This window comes from Rana temporaria, chromosome 1 (assembly GCF_905171775.1).
Source record: "Rana temporaria chromosome 1, aRanTem1.1, whole genome shotgun sequence".
NCBI lineage: Eukaryota > Metazoa > Chordata > Amphibia > Anura > Ranidae > Rana > Rana temporaria.
Genome location: NC_053489.1, coordinates 429,491,443 through 429,504,919, shown reverse-complemented (window position 1 = coordinate 429,504,919; position 13,477 = coordinate 429,491,443). Strand labels below are relative to the sequence as shown.

At 41.3% G+C, this 13,477-nt stretch overlaps 1 protein-coding gene across 2 annotated transcripts in view; it reads right to left on the bottom strand.

The window, feature by feature from the left end:
• The window catches only part of LOC120915141 (low-density lipoprotein receptor-related protein 1-like), a 103,958-nt gene that overhangs the window by 57,923 nt on the left and 32,558 nt on the right, over window positions 1–13,477 (bottom strand). For both annotated transcript variants that reach the window (XM_040325410.1, XM_040325417.1), the window contains exons 11-14: window positions 12,347–12,575; window positions 12,100–12,222; window positions 10,871–11,092; window positions 5,077–5,382 (exon numbers count right to left, since the gene is read on the bottom strand). In XM_040325410.1, the coding sequence (XP_040181344.1) occupies window positions 5,077–5,382; window positions 10,871–11,092; window positions 12,100–12,222; window positions 12,347–12,575 (880 nt within the window). The remainder of the gene's footprint in view (window positions 1–5,076; window positions 5,383–10,870; window positions 11,093–12,099; window positions 12,223–12,346; window positions 12,576–13,477) is intronic.

Genomic DNA, 13,477 nt, shown 5'->3' with positions numbered 1-13,477 from the left:
AGGGTTCACATTTTAAAGACCTATTAACCAATGGCATTCACCAGTGCATTCCAATACAACAAAAAGTTAAACTTGGGTGGCTAAACAAAACGCGTCAAGAAAAAAAAATTAAATAAAAACCCACACCTGTCCTTTTAGATTTACAATGTTGACCCTTCCACTTTAAAACCTACAAAAATGCAATAAATCGCGAGGAGAAAGTAAGAAAAAAAAATTGCGATATCCCAATCTAGATTATAAGCGACATTACTGAGGAGAGAGAAAAGCCCACATTTTTTAATAGACGGTCTGAACATATTGGCCCCATAAAAGCCACAACAGGTAGAATGAAATTGTATTAAATGCATTTGTTATATGAATCAAAAGGAGCTGGGGGGGGTAACAACACACACACACACAGTAGTTGTAACATTCTATGTACCCTTGTGGCTAACAGAAACCAGTATTAAGAGACTAGAACATTTTAATGCAAAAAAGTAAGGTGTGTAAAGTAAAATGCAAGTGTTTACCCACTCTAAATCTGACTGCAAGCTAGCCATGGCTCATAGGCCATGACCAGCTCCCAGCAGGACCCACAGGTCCGGCAGCCAGCTCCCATCTCTGGTATCATGTCTGCAGTCTGACCATCTCCTGTACTATGTCTGTAGTATGTCTGGGGGCTCTTTCTACCAGACTCTCTAACAGAAACCCTATCTGTGTCCATTAGAGACTCCCCGTCAGGCTCCATTAGTGTACTCTTCCTGTAATTTGTTTATTGTTAAGAGATCATGGGAGGATCCCAGGGTAATGAAGACTCCTTAGGGGAGCATCTCTGTGTTTGAGTTGTTGCCATAGAAACATTTGTAATGGGTAGGAGTTAGTACGATGACCACACCCATGTGGGGGCGCCAGAAATATTTCTGCCCCCAGGCGCCTGTGACCCTAGGATCGGCCCTGTAATTAAGGACAGCTTTCTGACTGGAATGGCAACAGCTGACTAAAGCAAATGTGCTACCAAATTTTCCAAAAAAGGCCAAGATATACAGTATACTTGGTAACTACAGACCAGTCAGCCCAACAAATTGGATAGAGGAAGGCCTGGACATAAAAGCTTTAGATAAATACTGTATAAGGCCTGGTTCACACTTTTTGGGCGTTTTGCAGAAATGCACTACAGTCACGTTAGCAATGCTTCCTAAGGGACAAGTTCCCGCCTTTTTACCTGCTTTTACACACACACACACACACACACACACACACACACACACACACAGCAAAAAATGGATCAAAAGCAAACTGCATAGCTGTCAGAGCATCAATGCATAACAAATGAAGGTCTTTTGGCATGGACATTGTATAAAACTAGTTGCCGAGGCATGTCCAGAGTATCGATTAATGGGATTTTCTGAATGATGTAGAGTAAATGGGGTGCCCCAAGGCTCTGTCCTTTGACCAATTTTATTTAAACTTCTAAACTGTAGAAGCTTCAAAAAAATAAAAAAATAAAGTTAAAATCTAATGCTGCATGCACGCGCTCGGAATTTGCCAACAAATGTTCGATGGGAGCTTGTTGGAAATTCCGACCGAGAGCTGGTTCTCAAATTTTCCAACAACAAAGCTTGTTGGAAATTCGACGCACAAAATTCCACACATGCTCGGAATCAAGCAGAAGAGCCGCACTGGGTATTGAACTTCATTTTTCTCGGCTCGTCATACGTTCTAAGTCACTGCGTTCTTGACGTGTGCAATTTCTGACAACATTTGTGTGACCATGTGTATGCAAGACAAGTTTGAGCCAACATCCATCGGAAAAAAATCCACGGTTTTGTGGTCAGAATTTCCGATCGTCTGTACGCGGCATAAGAGTTTGTTGATGACACAAAGCTAAGCAGAGAAAATGTTGCAACATGATACAACAACTTGCAAGAAGATCTGAACAAATGAATGGGGTGGGCAATTACATGGCAAATGAGGTTTGATGTAGAAAAATTTAGACGTACTAAATATATGAATGCAATCTATACACGGGGGGGGGGGGGACCTCTGGGGGAATCTAGGATGGAAAAAGGACCTGGGGATCCTAGTAGATGATAGCAGCAGCTTGGCAGTGCATGCCATTGCCGAGTCCAACAAAGGAAACAGAATATTGGCATGTATAAAAAAAAAAAAATAGACTCCAGGGGTAAAGTGATAATTCTCCCACTCTACAAGACTCTGGTCCAGCTGCACCTGGAGTATGCTGTCCAGTTCTGGGCACCAGAAAAATTGAGTGATTACAAAGGGCAACAAAGCAAATAAAGGGTCTGGAGGATATTAACCACTTAAGACCCGGACCAAAACGCTGCTAAAGAACCCAGCCAGGTTTTGCGATTCGGAACTGCGTCGCTTTAACAGACAATTGCGCGGTCGTGCGACGTGGCTCCCAAACAAAATTGGCGTCTTTTTTCCCCACAAATAGAGCTTTCTTTTGGTGCCATTTGATCACCTCTGCGTGGGTTTTTTTTTTGCGCTATAAAACAAAAAGAGCGACAATTTTGAAAAAATTTCAATATTTTTTACTTTTTGCTATAATAAATATCCCCCCCACCAAAAAAAAAAAAAAAAAAAAAAAAAAAAAAAAAATCGCAATAAGCGTTTATTGGTTGGTTTGCGCAACATTTATAGCGTTTACAAAATAGGGGATAGTTTTATTGCATTTTTATTAATTTTTTTTTTTACTACTTATGGCGGCGATTTTTTTTTGTGACTGCGACATTATGGCGGACACGGACAATTGACACATTTTTGGGACCATTGTCATTTTCACAGCAAAAAATGCATTTAAAATGCATGGTTTATTGTGGAAATGACAGTTGCAGTTTGGGAGTTAACCACAGGGGGCGCTGTAGGGGTTATGTGTGACCTCATGTGTGTTTACAACTGTAGGGGGTGTGGCTGTAGGTCTGACGTCATCGATTATGTATCCCTATAAAAGGGATCACACGATCGATGACGCCGCCACAGTGAAGAACGGGGAAGCCGTGTTTACACATGGCTCTCCCTGTTCTTCAGCTCCGGGGAGCGATCGCGGGACTCCAGCGGCGATCGGGTCCTGCAGCTTCGGTCGCAGGCGCGCACCCGCGGCTGGACAACAGCACGTACAGGTACGTGCATGTGCCCAGCTGTGCCATTCTGCCGACATATATGTGCAGGAGGCGGTCCTTAAGTGGTAAAGAAAGGCTACGAGTCCTGAACTTTTTCCTCTGGAAAAGAGCTGCTTAAGGAGGTGGATACGATTTTAATTTACAAATACCATACTGGTGACCCCACACCAGGGGCATGTTGACGGCTCTCTAAGCCGAAACGTGTCGGGTTCCGCTTTACAGCATCCCATACTGCTTTTATCATTTATGTGATCAATTTATCTGCTCATTTTTGTTATATGAATTTTAAAATAAAACCTGCCACTGTTTATTTTTGACCTGCACCATTTGAAGCACTATTTTCTGCCTTTTCCTGTCCCTCTGTGAGCTTGTTGGAATTTTTCTATCTGCATCCTGCATTGGAAGGCCCATCTGTCTGGTTCCTGTTGCCTTTGGTATTCATCCCATCGGAGAGATTGCAACACATACCATCATCCGGAGAGACCCTTATTGCAGTGATCCAGGTCTGTCGAGACCATCAAGCGCATTAGTCCACACACTATGGTAAGAGTACGGTACCTCATATTCATATCTATATTTTGATGCCTTGGTGACCCCTTCAGGCAACTAGACATTCAACATCATATGTCAATTAGGAAAGCCAGTCTTTTTATGGACTATTTTACACATTAGGTCGTGTGATCGTTTCACTGATCCAGCATCGCATTGTTTGTGGTGTATGGTCTTGATATGGACTTTCACATTCATTTGCAATTTAATGTTTATATGATTTTTTGATCTTATGTCACTATAAGTATTGTGCACAACACATTTAGCGCTGCACTATTGTTCCTTATTGGAATATCTGTCACACAGTATACTGCACTGCTTAAAATGTCAAATAAAAGGTTTATGTAGAAAAAAGGCACTTACACATAATAGCAAAAATAAAAGAACAAAAGCTGGACAGCCGCACTCCAAAATTTTCTTTAAAAGAGATGTCTTTATTTTCAACTGTGCATACAGTCACTGCAAGCCCACAAAAATCAGTATGGCCAACGCGTTTCGCACTGGCGTCAGTGCTTAGTCATGGCTAAGCACTGACGCCAGTGCGAAACGCGTTGGCCATACTGATTTTTGTGGGCTTGCAGTGACTGTATGCACAGTTGAAAATAAAGACATCCTCTTTTAAAGAAAATTTTGGAGTGCGGCTGTCCAGCTTTTGTTCTTTTATTTTTGCTATTACCGCATTGCCAGCACCCTGGTGGTTCAACAACCCCTGATCATCACGAGGCTCACCTGGAGCGGTGAGAATTCTGTTTGTGTACTTACACATAATACAATTTGCTACCATTAAAAAAAAAAAAAAAAAAGGGGAAAAACCTATAAACATTACCAAGATGTAGTATGGCATCTGAGAGGAAAAGGGCATGTCAAACCACATGGTACAAACATGCAACCTTCACAACTTTAATAAAAAGCATCATCAAACCTAGGCTGAAAATGTAAGTCGCTTAAAGCGAAAGCAACGCAAAGATTAACAAAAAAAGTTAAGGCTTGTTCACACCATACGTGCATGCAAACTGATAGGGATTGAAGGGAAACCCACGCAGATTTCAATTGCAGACACATCAGTTCTCATGCGTGTCAGTTATGTGCATTATTCACAATGTGGTTACGTCAGTTTCTTAGGTGCAGAAAACTGCAGACGTTGCAGATTCCTACGTTGAAAAAAAATCTGCACATTGTGGTGTAAACAGGACACAGAAACGAATTGTTTTTTGGTACCCTTGCAGAAAAACTGATGTCTCTGCACCATGGTGTGAACAAGGTCTTCCATTTCCAGCACAACAGCCACATTGGATGTGCTCCCAACCAAACTGTCAATTCATCCAATGGCTGGTGTCATAACTGATCATATGTGCAGCTTCCTTGGCTGAACACTATAGGATTTAATTCCACAGAATTTACTTACTAAAATCCTGCGATTGCCACACAATGCTGTTCGATTTGGGATCCAAGTTTACTTTTGTGAAGTCCGTACCATTGAACACAACCTGTACGTTACCACCAACAAGATTCATCCTCTGTATCACTTTACCATGTTCCACCACATATATAAACATGGTCTCCCAGTTAAGCAGCAAGTGTTGTATGGAGGAGCTGGACACATAGACGACCTTTGTTCCAGAACCAGAATTCTTGGTTACACAAATCTTGTTTTTTTCACAAGGTAGCCAGTAAATGTTTCCAGTAGCAATGTCAATCTTTGCCATGCAAACTAAGAAGAAGAAAAAAAAGTTAGCAATCTCATCAACATCCAAAATATTTTATCAAATATTTTATCAATTCCATACCCTGAAAAAACCCACCAGCTCATTAAAAGTTGGTGCCTCACTAGCGATTCCTTATTCTGTGCCCTTTCCCATTAGTACAATGTCCACCAAGCCGAACACATTATCCTGATGCTCAATCACTGGCAAATCCTATCTCCATAGCCCTTTCCCAACCCCCTTCCCCTGGTACTATGAGACAGTTATGTTTCAGAAAAGTGATGCTTCACCACTACCAAGTTGTTACCGTTCGTTGTGCCAAGATGAGATAATCTTGTTAATATCTCCCTTATGTACATGTTTACCCCCCCCCCAAAAAAAAAAAACATAAATTTGCCTTTTATGGAAAAAAAAAATCTAACAAAAAGAATAAAACATAGCCAATATATTTAGAAAAAAAGTTCAGTCAATGACATTTAAAAAAAATAGTCAGGTGGCCAACAAAAGATACTTCTTGTAACTATTCATGCTGGGCACTTGCAATTGGTGCCTACAGCAAGGCAAATAAAGTATTTGATCCCCTGCTGATTTTCTACTTTTACCCAGTGACAAAGAAATGATCATTGTAATTTTAATGGTAGGATTTTAACAGCGAGATAGAACCAAAATATCCAGAAAAACGCATTTCAAAAAAGTTAAATGGATTTTTGTTTTAATGAAATAAGTAATTGATCTATCAAATCAGCATGATTTCTGGCTTCCATGTGCATCTACAGGTAAGGAGCCAAGATTAGGAGCACTCCTAATATCAGCTTTTTACCTATTTAAAAAAAAAAAAAAAAAAAACGCTACAGCTTTCATTGGAAAAGGTGATCGAGAACAAAAAAAAAATAAACAAAAATAAAAAAGTTCCTTAAAGTAGAAGTCTGAAAAACATTACACAAAACATGAAGGGGCTCCAAGGGCGATCCACTGGCACAAAGTTTTCTAGGCTTGCAACAAAGGCACAGAGGGGCTCAAGTTTAGAGAAATAGAGGAAAAAGACAAAAATGGATTTCTCCAAGCCCAAAAGGAAGTTAGCTGGATCCCAAGAGATTGAAAAGCATTTGAGGTTAATGGAATGTCCCATTATAACTGGCAAATAGTCTTTAGACATTGCACTGTGATGTATGGACCAAGTTACATACTGATGTATATTTTCTTTATGGAAGACAAGTGATTCACTTATTAAAAATTGTGAACTAGAGAATGCTGCCATCTAGTGTATTTTTTGCATATTGCATCGTTCCGTATATGAATTGGGTATTTTTTTACCCTGTATACCAGGGGTCTCCAAACTTTCTAAACAAAGGGCCAGTTTACTGTGCTTCATACTTTAGGGGGGCCGGACTGTGACCAGCTTGAATTGAAAGTTTACCAGATATCATTGGGCGTAAACAGTGCCCCATCTTTAATAGGGAGGAATAGTGCCCCCTTGTTGGTGGCAGTGGCATGAATTAATGCTCCTTTTTTGGTGTCAGAGGACAGAAGAGTCTCATATCAGTGGAAAGAATAGTGCACCAAGGGCCGGATAAAGGCAAGCAGGGCCAGATAAAGGCAAGCAAAGGGTCGCATCTGGCCCCCGGGCCACAGTTTAGAGACACCCAGCTGTATACAGATGAGGGATTTTGTAACCTTAATGATGTGGAGTTTATTTTTTAATTTCCTACTTTACTAAAGATATATAAATGCTAATATTCTGCTAAATACTGTAGCTGCTGACTTTATAAAATTACACTTTACTGTCCAAGGATCCACTGCTGTTCTCCCATGGGCTGGAACTTCACCGGTCTTGGGTACCTGGTACATTGTTACGTTTGGCAAGCTTACCAATACCTTGCAGCTGCACTGCCAGCTTCTCCCTGCACATGCGTGAGCTGCGTTGTATAGACCCACAGCCTCCTGGGATCTGACGTGTCCCAAGATGTCGCATGAGGGGAGGGGAACAAAGTGGGCAGAACTTACCCTTTTAGGCTGAAGCGCTGCTTTAAGTTTATACATTATGTTTTCAATTGGATACCAAAAGCATAGTGACATTGCATGTATAGTTAGACAAGATTTAAGATCACTTGGCATTTTAAAAATGATTTGATTATAAAGAATAACCACAAAGGGTTGACCGTTTCAGTAGAACTATGAAAGTAGATCCTGGAGTGGCCAGGTCCATTGCAGATGACCACACACATCTGTATGCAACGTCTTGCGCATTCATAAGCAAACAGAGTTGTAACTAGTAAGCAGGGAGAGACGCATGGTTTAATTGTTTATAGGTACGTGCATTTTCAATAACTTAAAGCGGGGGTTCACCCTTAGAGGGCACTTTTTCCCGTTAGCTTCATGCTCGTTTTCTCTAGGGGAATCGGCTATTTGTTTTAAAATATGTGCAGTACTTACCCGTTTACGAGATGCATCCTCTCCGTCGCTTCCGGGTATGGGCTGCGGGAATGGGCGTTCCTTCTTGATTGACAGTCTTCTGAGAGGCTTCCGACGGTCGCATCCATCGCGTCACGATTTTCCGAAAGAAGCCGAACGTCGGTGCGCAGTATAGAGCGCACCGGCTTTCGGCTTCTTTCGGCTACGAGTGACGCGATGGATGCGACCGTCGGAAGCCTCTCGGAAGACTGTCAATCAAGAAGGAACGCCCGCTCCCGAAGACCCATACCCGGAAGCGACGGAAGAAGATGCATCTCGAAAACGGGTAAGTACTGCTCATATTTTAATACAAATAGCCAATTCCCCTAGACCGAACGAGCAGGAATCTAAGGGGAGAAAAAAAAAAAAATTTAATAAATGGGTGAACTCCCGCTTTAATATGCAGCAACATACTATAGTTTCCTTTGACACGCTTCTCTAATTTTGATGAGCGTTTGAGAAAGTAGACAGTTTCCTTAAATTCCCATTAGATGACACATTATATTCTGGGAGGTGTATCCACCATGGAGGTAATAAAAAAAAAAAAAAAAAAGCACCCTTAGTCAGGGATCTCCTCAAAATTCCTTGTCAGGTGTAGCTACTGCAGTTAATTTATAGGGAGATCTCTATTGATTTCTAAGTTTGGCCTTGTTGTACTTTTCTCTTTAAACACTAGGAGGCCAGGAACTTGGTGGTACTAGATATGAGAAGGGCAACCCAAGGTCAGGTTATGGGTATATGGTGGCATCTCAGCCAAAGGGCAGGAGTTTTCTTGAATCCCTTGGTCTGCTGTGTACATATTCGGGTGGGGTCAGGTGATCAATTTTCTGTGCCACCTGGACAGCTGTCTGGGTAGACACGTGTCGTATGCCCCAGGCTGCTAGGCTGTGTGAGGGCCTATCCAGAAGCAAGAGGGTAGCGCAGGGTTGGACTGCAGCTTGCAGTCCAACCAAAAGTGACAGTTCTGCCGGCCGGAAAACCTGTCGCCACCAAGGGACCAATCACCTTTACCAGAGACCACAGTGAGTAACTGAAATACCAGAGCAGTATTCTAACCAAAAATGGGCACAGTGGAGAATCAGGCGGTGATTAAGTCAGGGACCCAACCAGCGGAGGAGACACTTGCAGAGAAGCAGTGTGTCAAACCAGGGACCGAGCTGGATATCAGGGGTGAAGCTTGAAAAGTATCTGGAGTGCCAAGCTAGGGAGCCAGCAGGGAAGCATGGGTGATGCTTGAGGGAGATACCACCACAAAAGCCTTGAGGATCTCACATGGATTCAGAGTCAGTAAATCAGAGTCCAGTGAGAGACAAGGAGCTCATGAACTACAAGCACCTTTGCCAGAGGAGGCAGCAATGGCACCTTTGCCTGTACGGCTGTCTTCCTATTGAAGTCAGAGTCTGCCAACTGAAATTGCAACTACCTAGGGGTGTCTTGGTCCTAACCCTTTCCCCATCAAAATATAAAAAGGGCTGTTAAAAGAAATAAAACCTTTTGCATCCAAGAAGTGTCTGGCACCCAATGACTTACCATCTTTGCACCCACTATGCCTCACAACCCACTACATATTGAAGAAAGTCAGCTGTCTTTGGCCTTGAATATCCTCATTAGGCTGGAAGAGGATAAAGACTTTTTGTAGCAAAGAGCATTTCACTTCAAATGACTGGCAAAACATTTTTGTATAGAAAATACCCTTTCTCCCCCTTTTTTTTAGAAGTGATCACATTCCCTGTTCTCAGTAGCATAAGAGTTTGGGGGAGAAGAAGCAGTACACTGAGCATACCAGTGAATGGTTGTGTGGGGTGGAGGGAGTGTCAGGACAAGTCTGATCATTGGAGAGCAGGCCAAGCTCCCAGCATAGCTAGAACTGGCCACAGTGTGCTCCTGCTTAGTGTGGTCAGTTTAAGGACGAAAGCAGAGGGACTGGCAGGAACACCAGGGATTTTACACAAAGGAAGCAACAAGGAATGGGATACCTTTACAAGTACATGATAGAGCAGGCACATATCCAAATATGAAGTTTTGGGGTAACAAACGCTTTAAGGACTTCTATATTTCCTGTGCAATTATGACATCATATAGGAAAAGCATTGTAAATCTTGCCGATTTCATGTGGCCAACATTTACATTATCAGATATAGCCTCCACAGAAGAATGCTCAAAGGTCACTGCAGCCTTTGAGCAAAGGTGTCCTCTGCTCGGGAATCAAAAATTGTTATTTGGCCCATAAACCAATAGCCTGCAATTTATTTTTTTACCAGGTTAAAGCCAAGGAAGAGCCACACATGGGACAAGGAAAGCCCCAAGGAATGTGGGGACTGAAGGGGACAACATTCCAGGCCACCACTGTCAACTCTTGAAAGGGAAAACTGCAGACTGTAGTTTCCCCTCATGATTGAAAGCTGGAGAGACCCTATACATGAAGGCTGCCAACTTAGGTTTGGGACAAACAGGCAATATCAGCACTCAATGGTTAGCTCTCCATGCCCAAACTATACAGCTTACTCATAAATCAGATATTATAGACCAGCTCACACCAGAGGCTGTGCCACAGGTTCTGGACCTGGAAAGTGCCCTGAAGGTAACATTCCAGGCAGGCCCCACAATCATTCAAGTGCAGCGGGTCCATGTACAGTCTCCAAATCTTTTGTGAGGAGACACCAGCAAAAAAATCTAATATATATATATATATATATATATATATATATATATATATATATATATATATATATATATATATATATATATTAGGAAGTAGGTACAGCTTTAACTTTTGCCTAACTGGCCATTCCTGGTATTTTGTTTTATTGCAATGTTCTTTAAAGTGATCTCTATCCCATTTGCCCAACAAAAACTTACATGTGCATTAAAGATTAGTCCAATTCATCACAACTGCCTACATTGACTGTTCAGAGTGACTTTGGCACACTTACAAGCCGCCATAGTGTTTGCACAAATATAAAAAGGTTAGCATGCGCCATCTAGTCAAATAGGCGGGGAGGAAAAAAATAAATAAAAAAGAAAATATATAAAAAAAAAGTGTACCTGCACCACCTGTCTGAATTACTTTTGCATCTTCAAAAATGTTATTGGAGCGCATGAGAAGACCATTCTCATCCGTCCAGTATACAAGGTTTCTCTTCCAGTCAAAGTCCATCAAATTTATATTTCTTGCTTGACGCACAACGTTCTTTTTTACAACGAGACCTTGAAACCCAAGTTCTGTCATATAGATTCCTTCGGCATCACCATACATAATCTTCAGATCTAAGGGAAAAAAAATAAATCAACTAAAGACTTTCAACAAGGATAATGAATGCAAGTCAGCCATCGTTGAAGTGCAACACCACTGGAAAATGCATTTCATACATGACCCATTTTAACATGCTTCAATACAGCACTTAAGGTTGGTGAATATTGGCTTTTCAAAATAAATTTAGAAAAGTGTTTTCAGGCAAAGCTGCAAGCCAATGTTAGATGTGCAAACATGCACAACTTGCTTCATCCTAAACTGGATACAGTATTCCTTGAATTCTACAGGCCTTTACATTGATACACTCACTAAAGTAGACTCTGCATAGTTAATCTTTGGCATAGAAATTGCCTACTTAAACTTGATTGTATCTGAAAACAAAGGACTAACTGTACATCAAGGAAGCGTATCACGAGGGTTAGGGTAATGCCGCTTACACACGATCGGATATTCTGTCAGCTTGGCTTGCATACACATGGTCACACAAGTTCTCTGAACTTTCGTCCGTCAAGAATGCAGTGAGGTACAACACTACGACGAGCCGATAAAATTAAGTTTAATGCTTCCGAGCTTGCGTCTGGATTTTGCACATCGGAATAGCTACAGATGTCGGAAAATTTGAAAACCAGCTCTCAATCTTTTGTTGGCAGAAATTCCGACAGCAAAAGTCCGATGGAGCATACATGGTCGGAAATTCCGACCAAAAGCTCACATCGTACTTTTCCTGTCATAATTTCCAATCGTGTGTACAGGGCATACCAGTAAAGGTTAGAGTAAGGAGGACCTTCATGCCAGGACACAGCACTACAAGTCCTTTGCTCAAAGTCCATCAGTTGGCTCAGCCAGATCTTTTTTTTAAAAAAAAGAAGGACAGTTGCCCTTAACCAAATATACCTTTAAAATTTTATTTTTAATAAACTCAAAAACGACCTTTGAATAACTGCGCCACATGAAAGCCAGTAGGGATATAAATGGCGAAAAAAAAAAAAAATTGTATAGCGAAATGGCAAAATGGACTCACTTTCACACTTTCCAGATGGCAGGAGAAACAGCCCTGCAGGGCAGGCACATTTGTAAGATTTGTCCAACACTGGAGATAGCAAGCATAAATGACTGCAGGTCCCTGGAGAACATGGAGAGACATCTGGGATATAAAAAAGAAAGAAAGTTTAGAATAGATAGTTGCAAGCTTATAGATCAATGAGAACGTAAGATTCTAAACAAAAAAAAACAAACAAAAACCGTGTAGAATGCATCAATCGACTTACCAGTGGTTTGCTGAAGTTCATGAAGCACTGTAAATGCAGAAAGTTTTGAAGTACTTAGCAGAAGATCTCCATCTGTTGGTTCATCTCTTGACAAGGAGAATAAGCGTTTTTCATCCGCCAAAAAGAACCATCCTTCAAACACGGCAAGGCCTACAGCATTTGGCACCTTCTTTAGGGCATTTGGGAATGTATATCTGCCACTTCCATCAACACGAATGGTTTCTATAGACTAACAAGAAACAGTTTTCATAGAGTATAAATCATGAAACAATCAAGCTGAAACCTCAATGAAAAATCTGGTATGCATAAAATTATGTGGATACATGTGTGCAGTAATGAGTCACTAAAGAGGTGCCTCTTAGAATATTGTAGTCCTAAGGTTTTTTTTTATTTTTTTATTTATCCACTTCAGACTTTGCCAATAAAGGACAGAGGATGGGAGACCCGCTCACGGTACAGCCACCCGCATAGTCTCGTTTATGGCTTCGCATCATATGTGGCATCATTATTTCTTCATAACGCTTTCCTTTCCTTTTTTTTTTCTTTTTCTTTATACAATATATTTTTCTCTTTCTGATATTTTTATATTCTTTTTCTAGTACAGATACGTTTATCTCTTTTTCTACAGACATATTATGGTCATGGGCTCCTTCCTCTCGGGGAAATATATGCTTAATATAGTTACTAGCCTCTCTTCCCCCCCCACCTCTTCTCCTCCCCCTCGCTTCCCTCCCTCCCACCTTGATCTGTGTGCCTTATTGCTGTTATCGTATTTATTTTCTCACCTATCAATTTCTGTCATACCTTGCACGAATTTTTCAGATGATTTATAGACTTTCCATTTCTCCCACATCTCTCTAGATCTATCCTCTTCTCCTATCTCCCCTCAAGCGAGGTACTCCATTTCTGCTGTATAATCAACCCTCTCTATCCACTCTCTTATTGATGGCCTTTTTGGGTGAAGCCAATTTTTTGGGATTAGACCCTTAGCTGCATTTAGTAATACCGGGACTAAAGTTATTCCATACTTTTTAGCTTTATTTGTTCCATGAAATAAACAGGTCATGGGATTACACAAGATCTTCTCCCCTGTGTAGTCCCAAGGTTATGACATACTAAGAGGAGACTTAG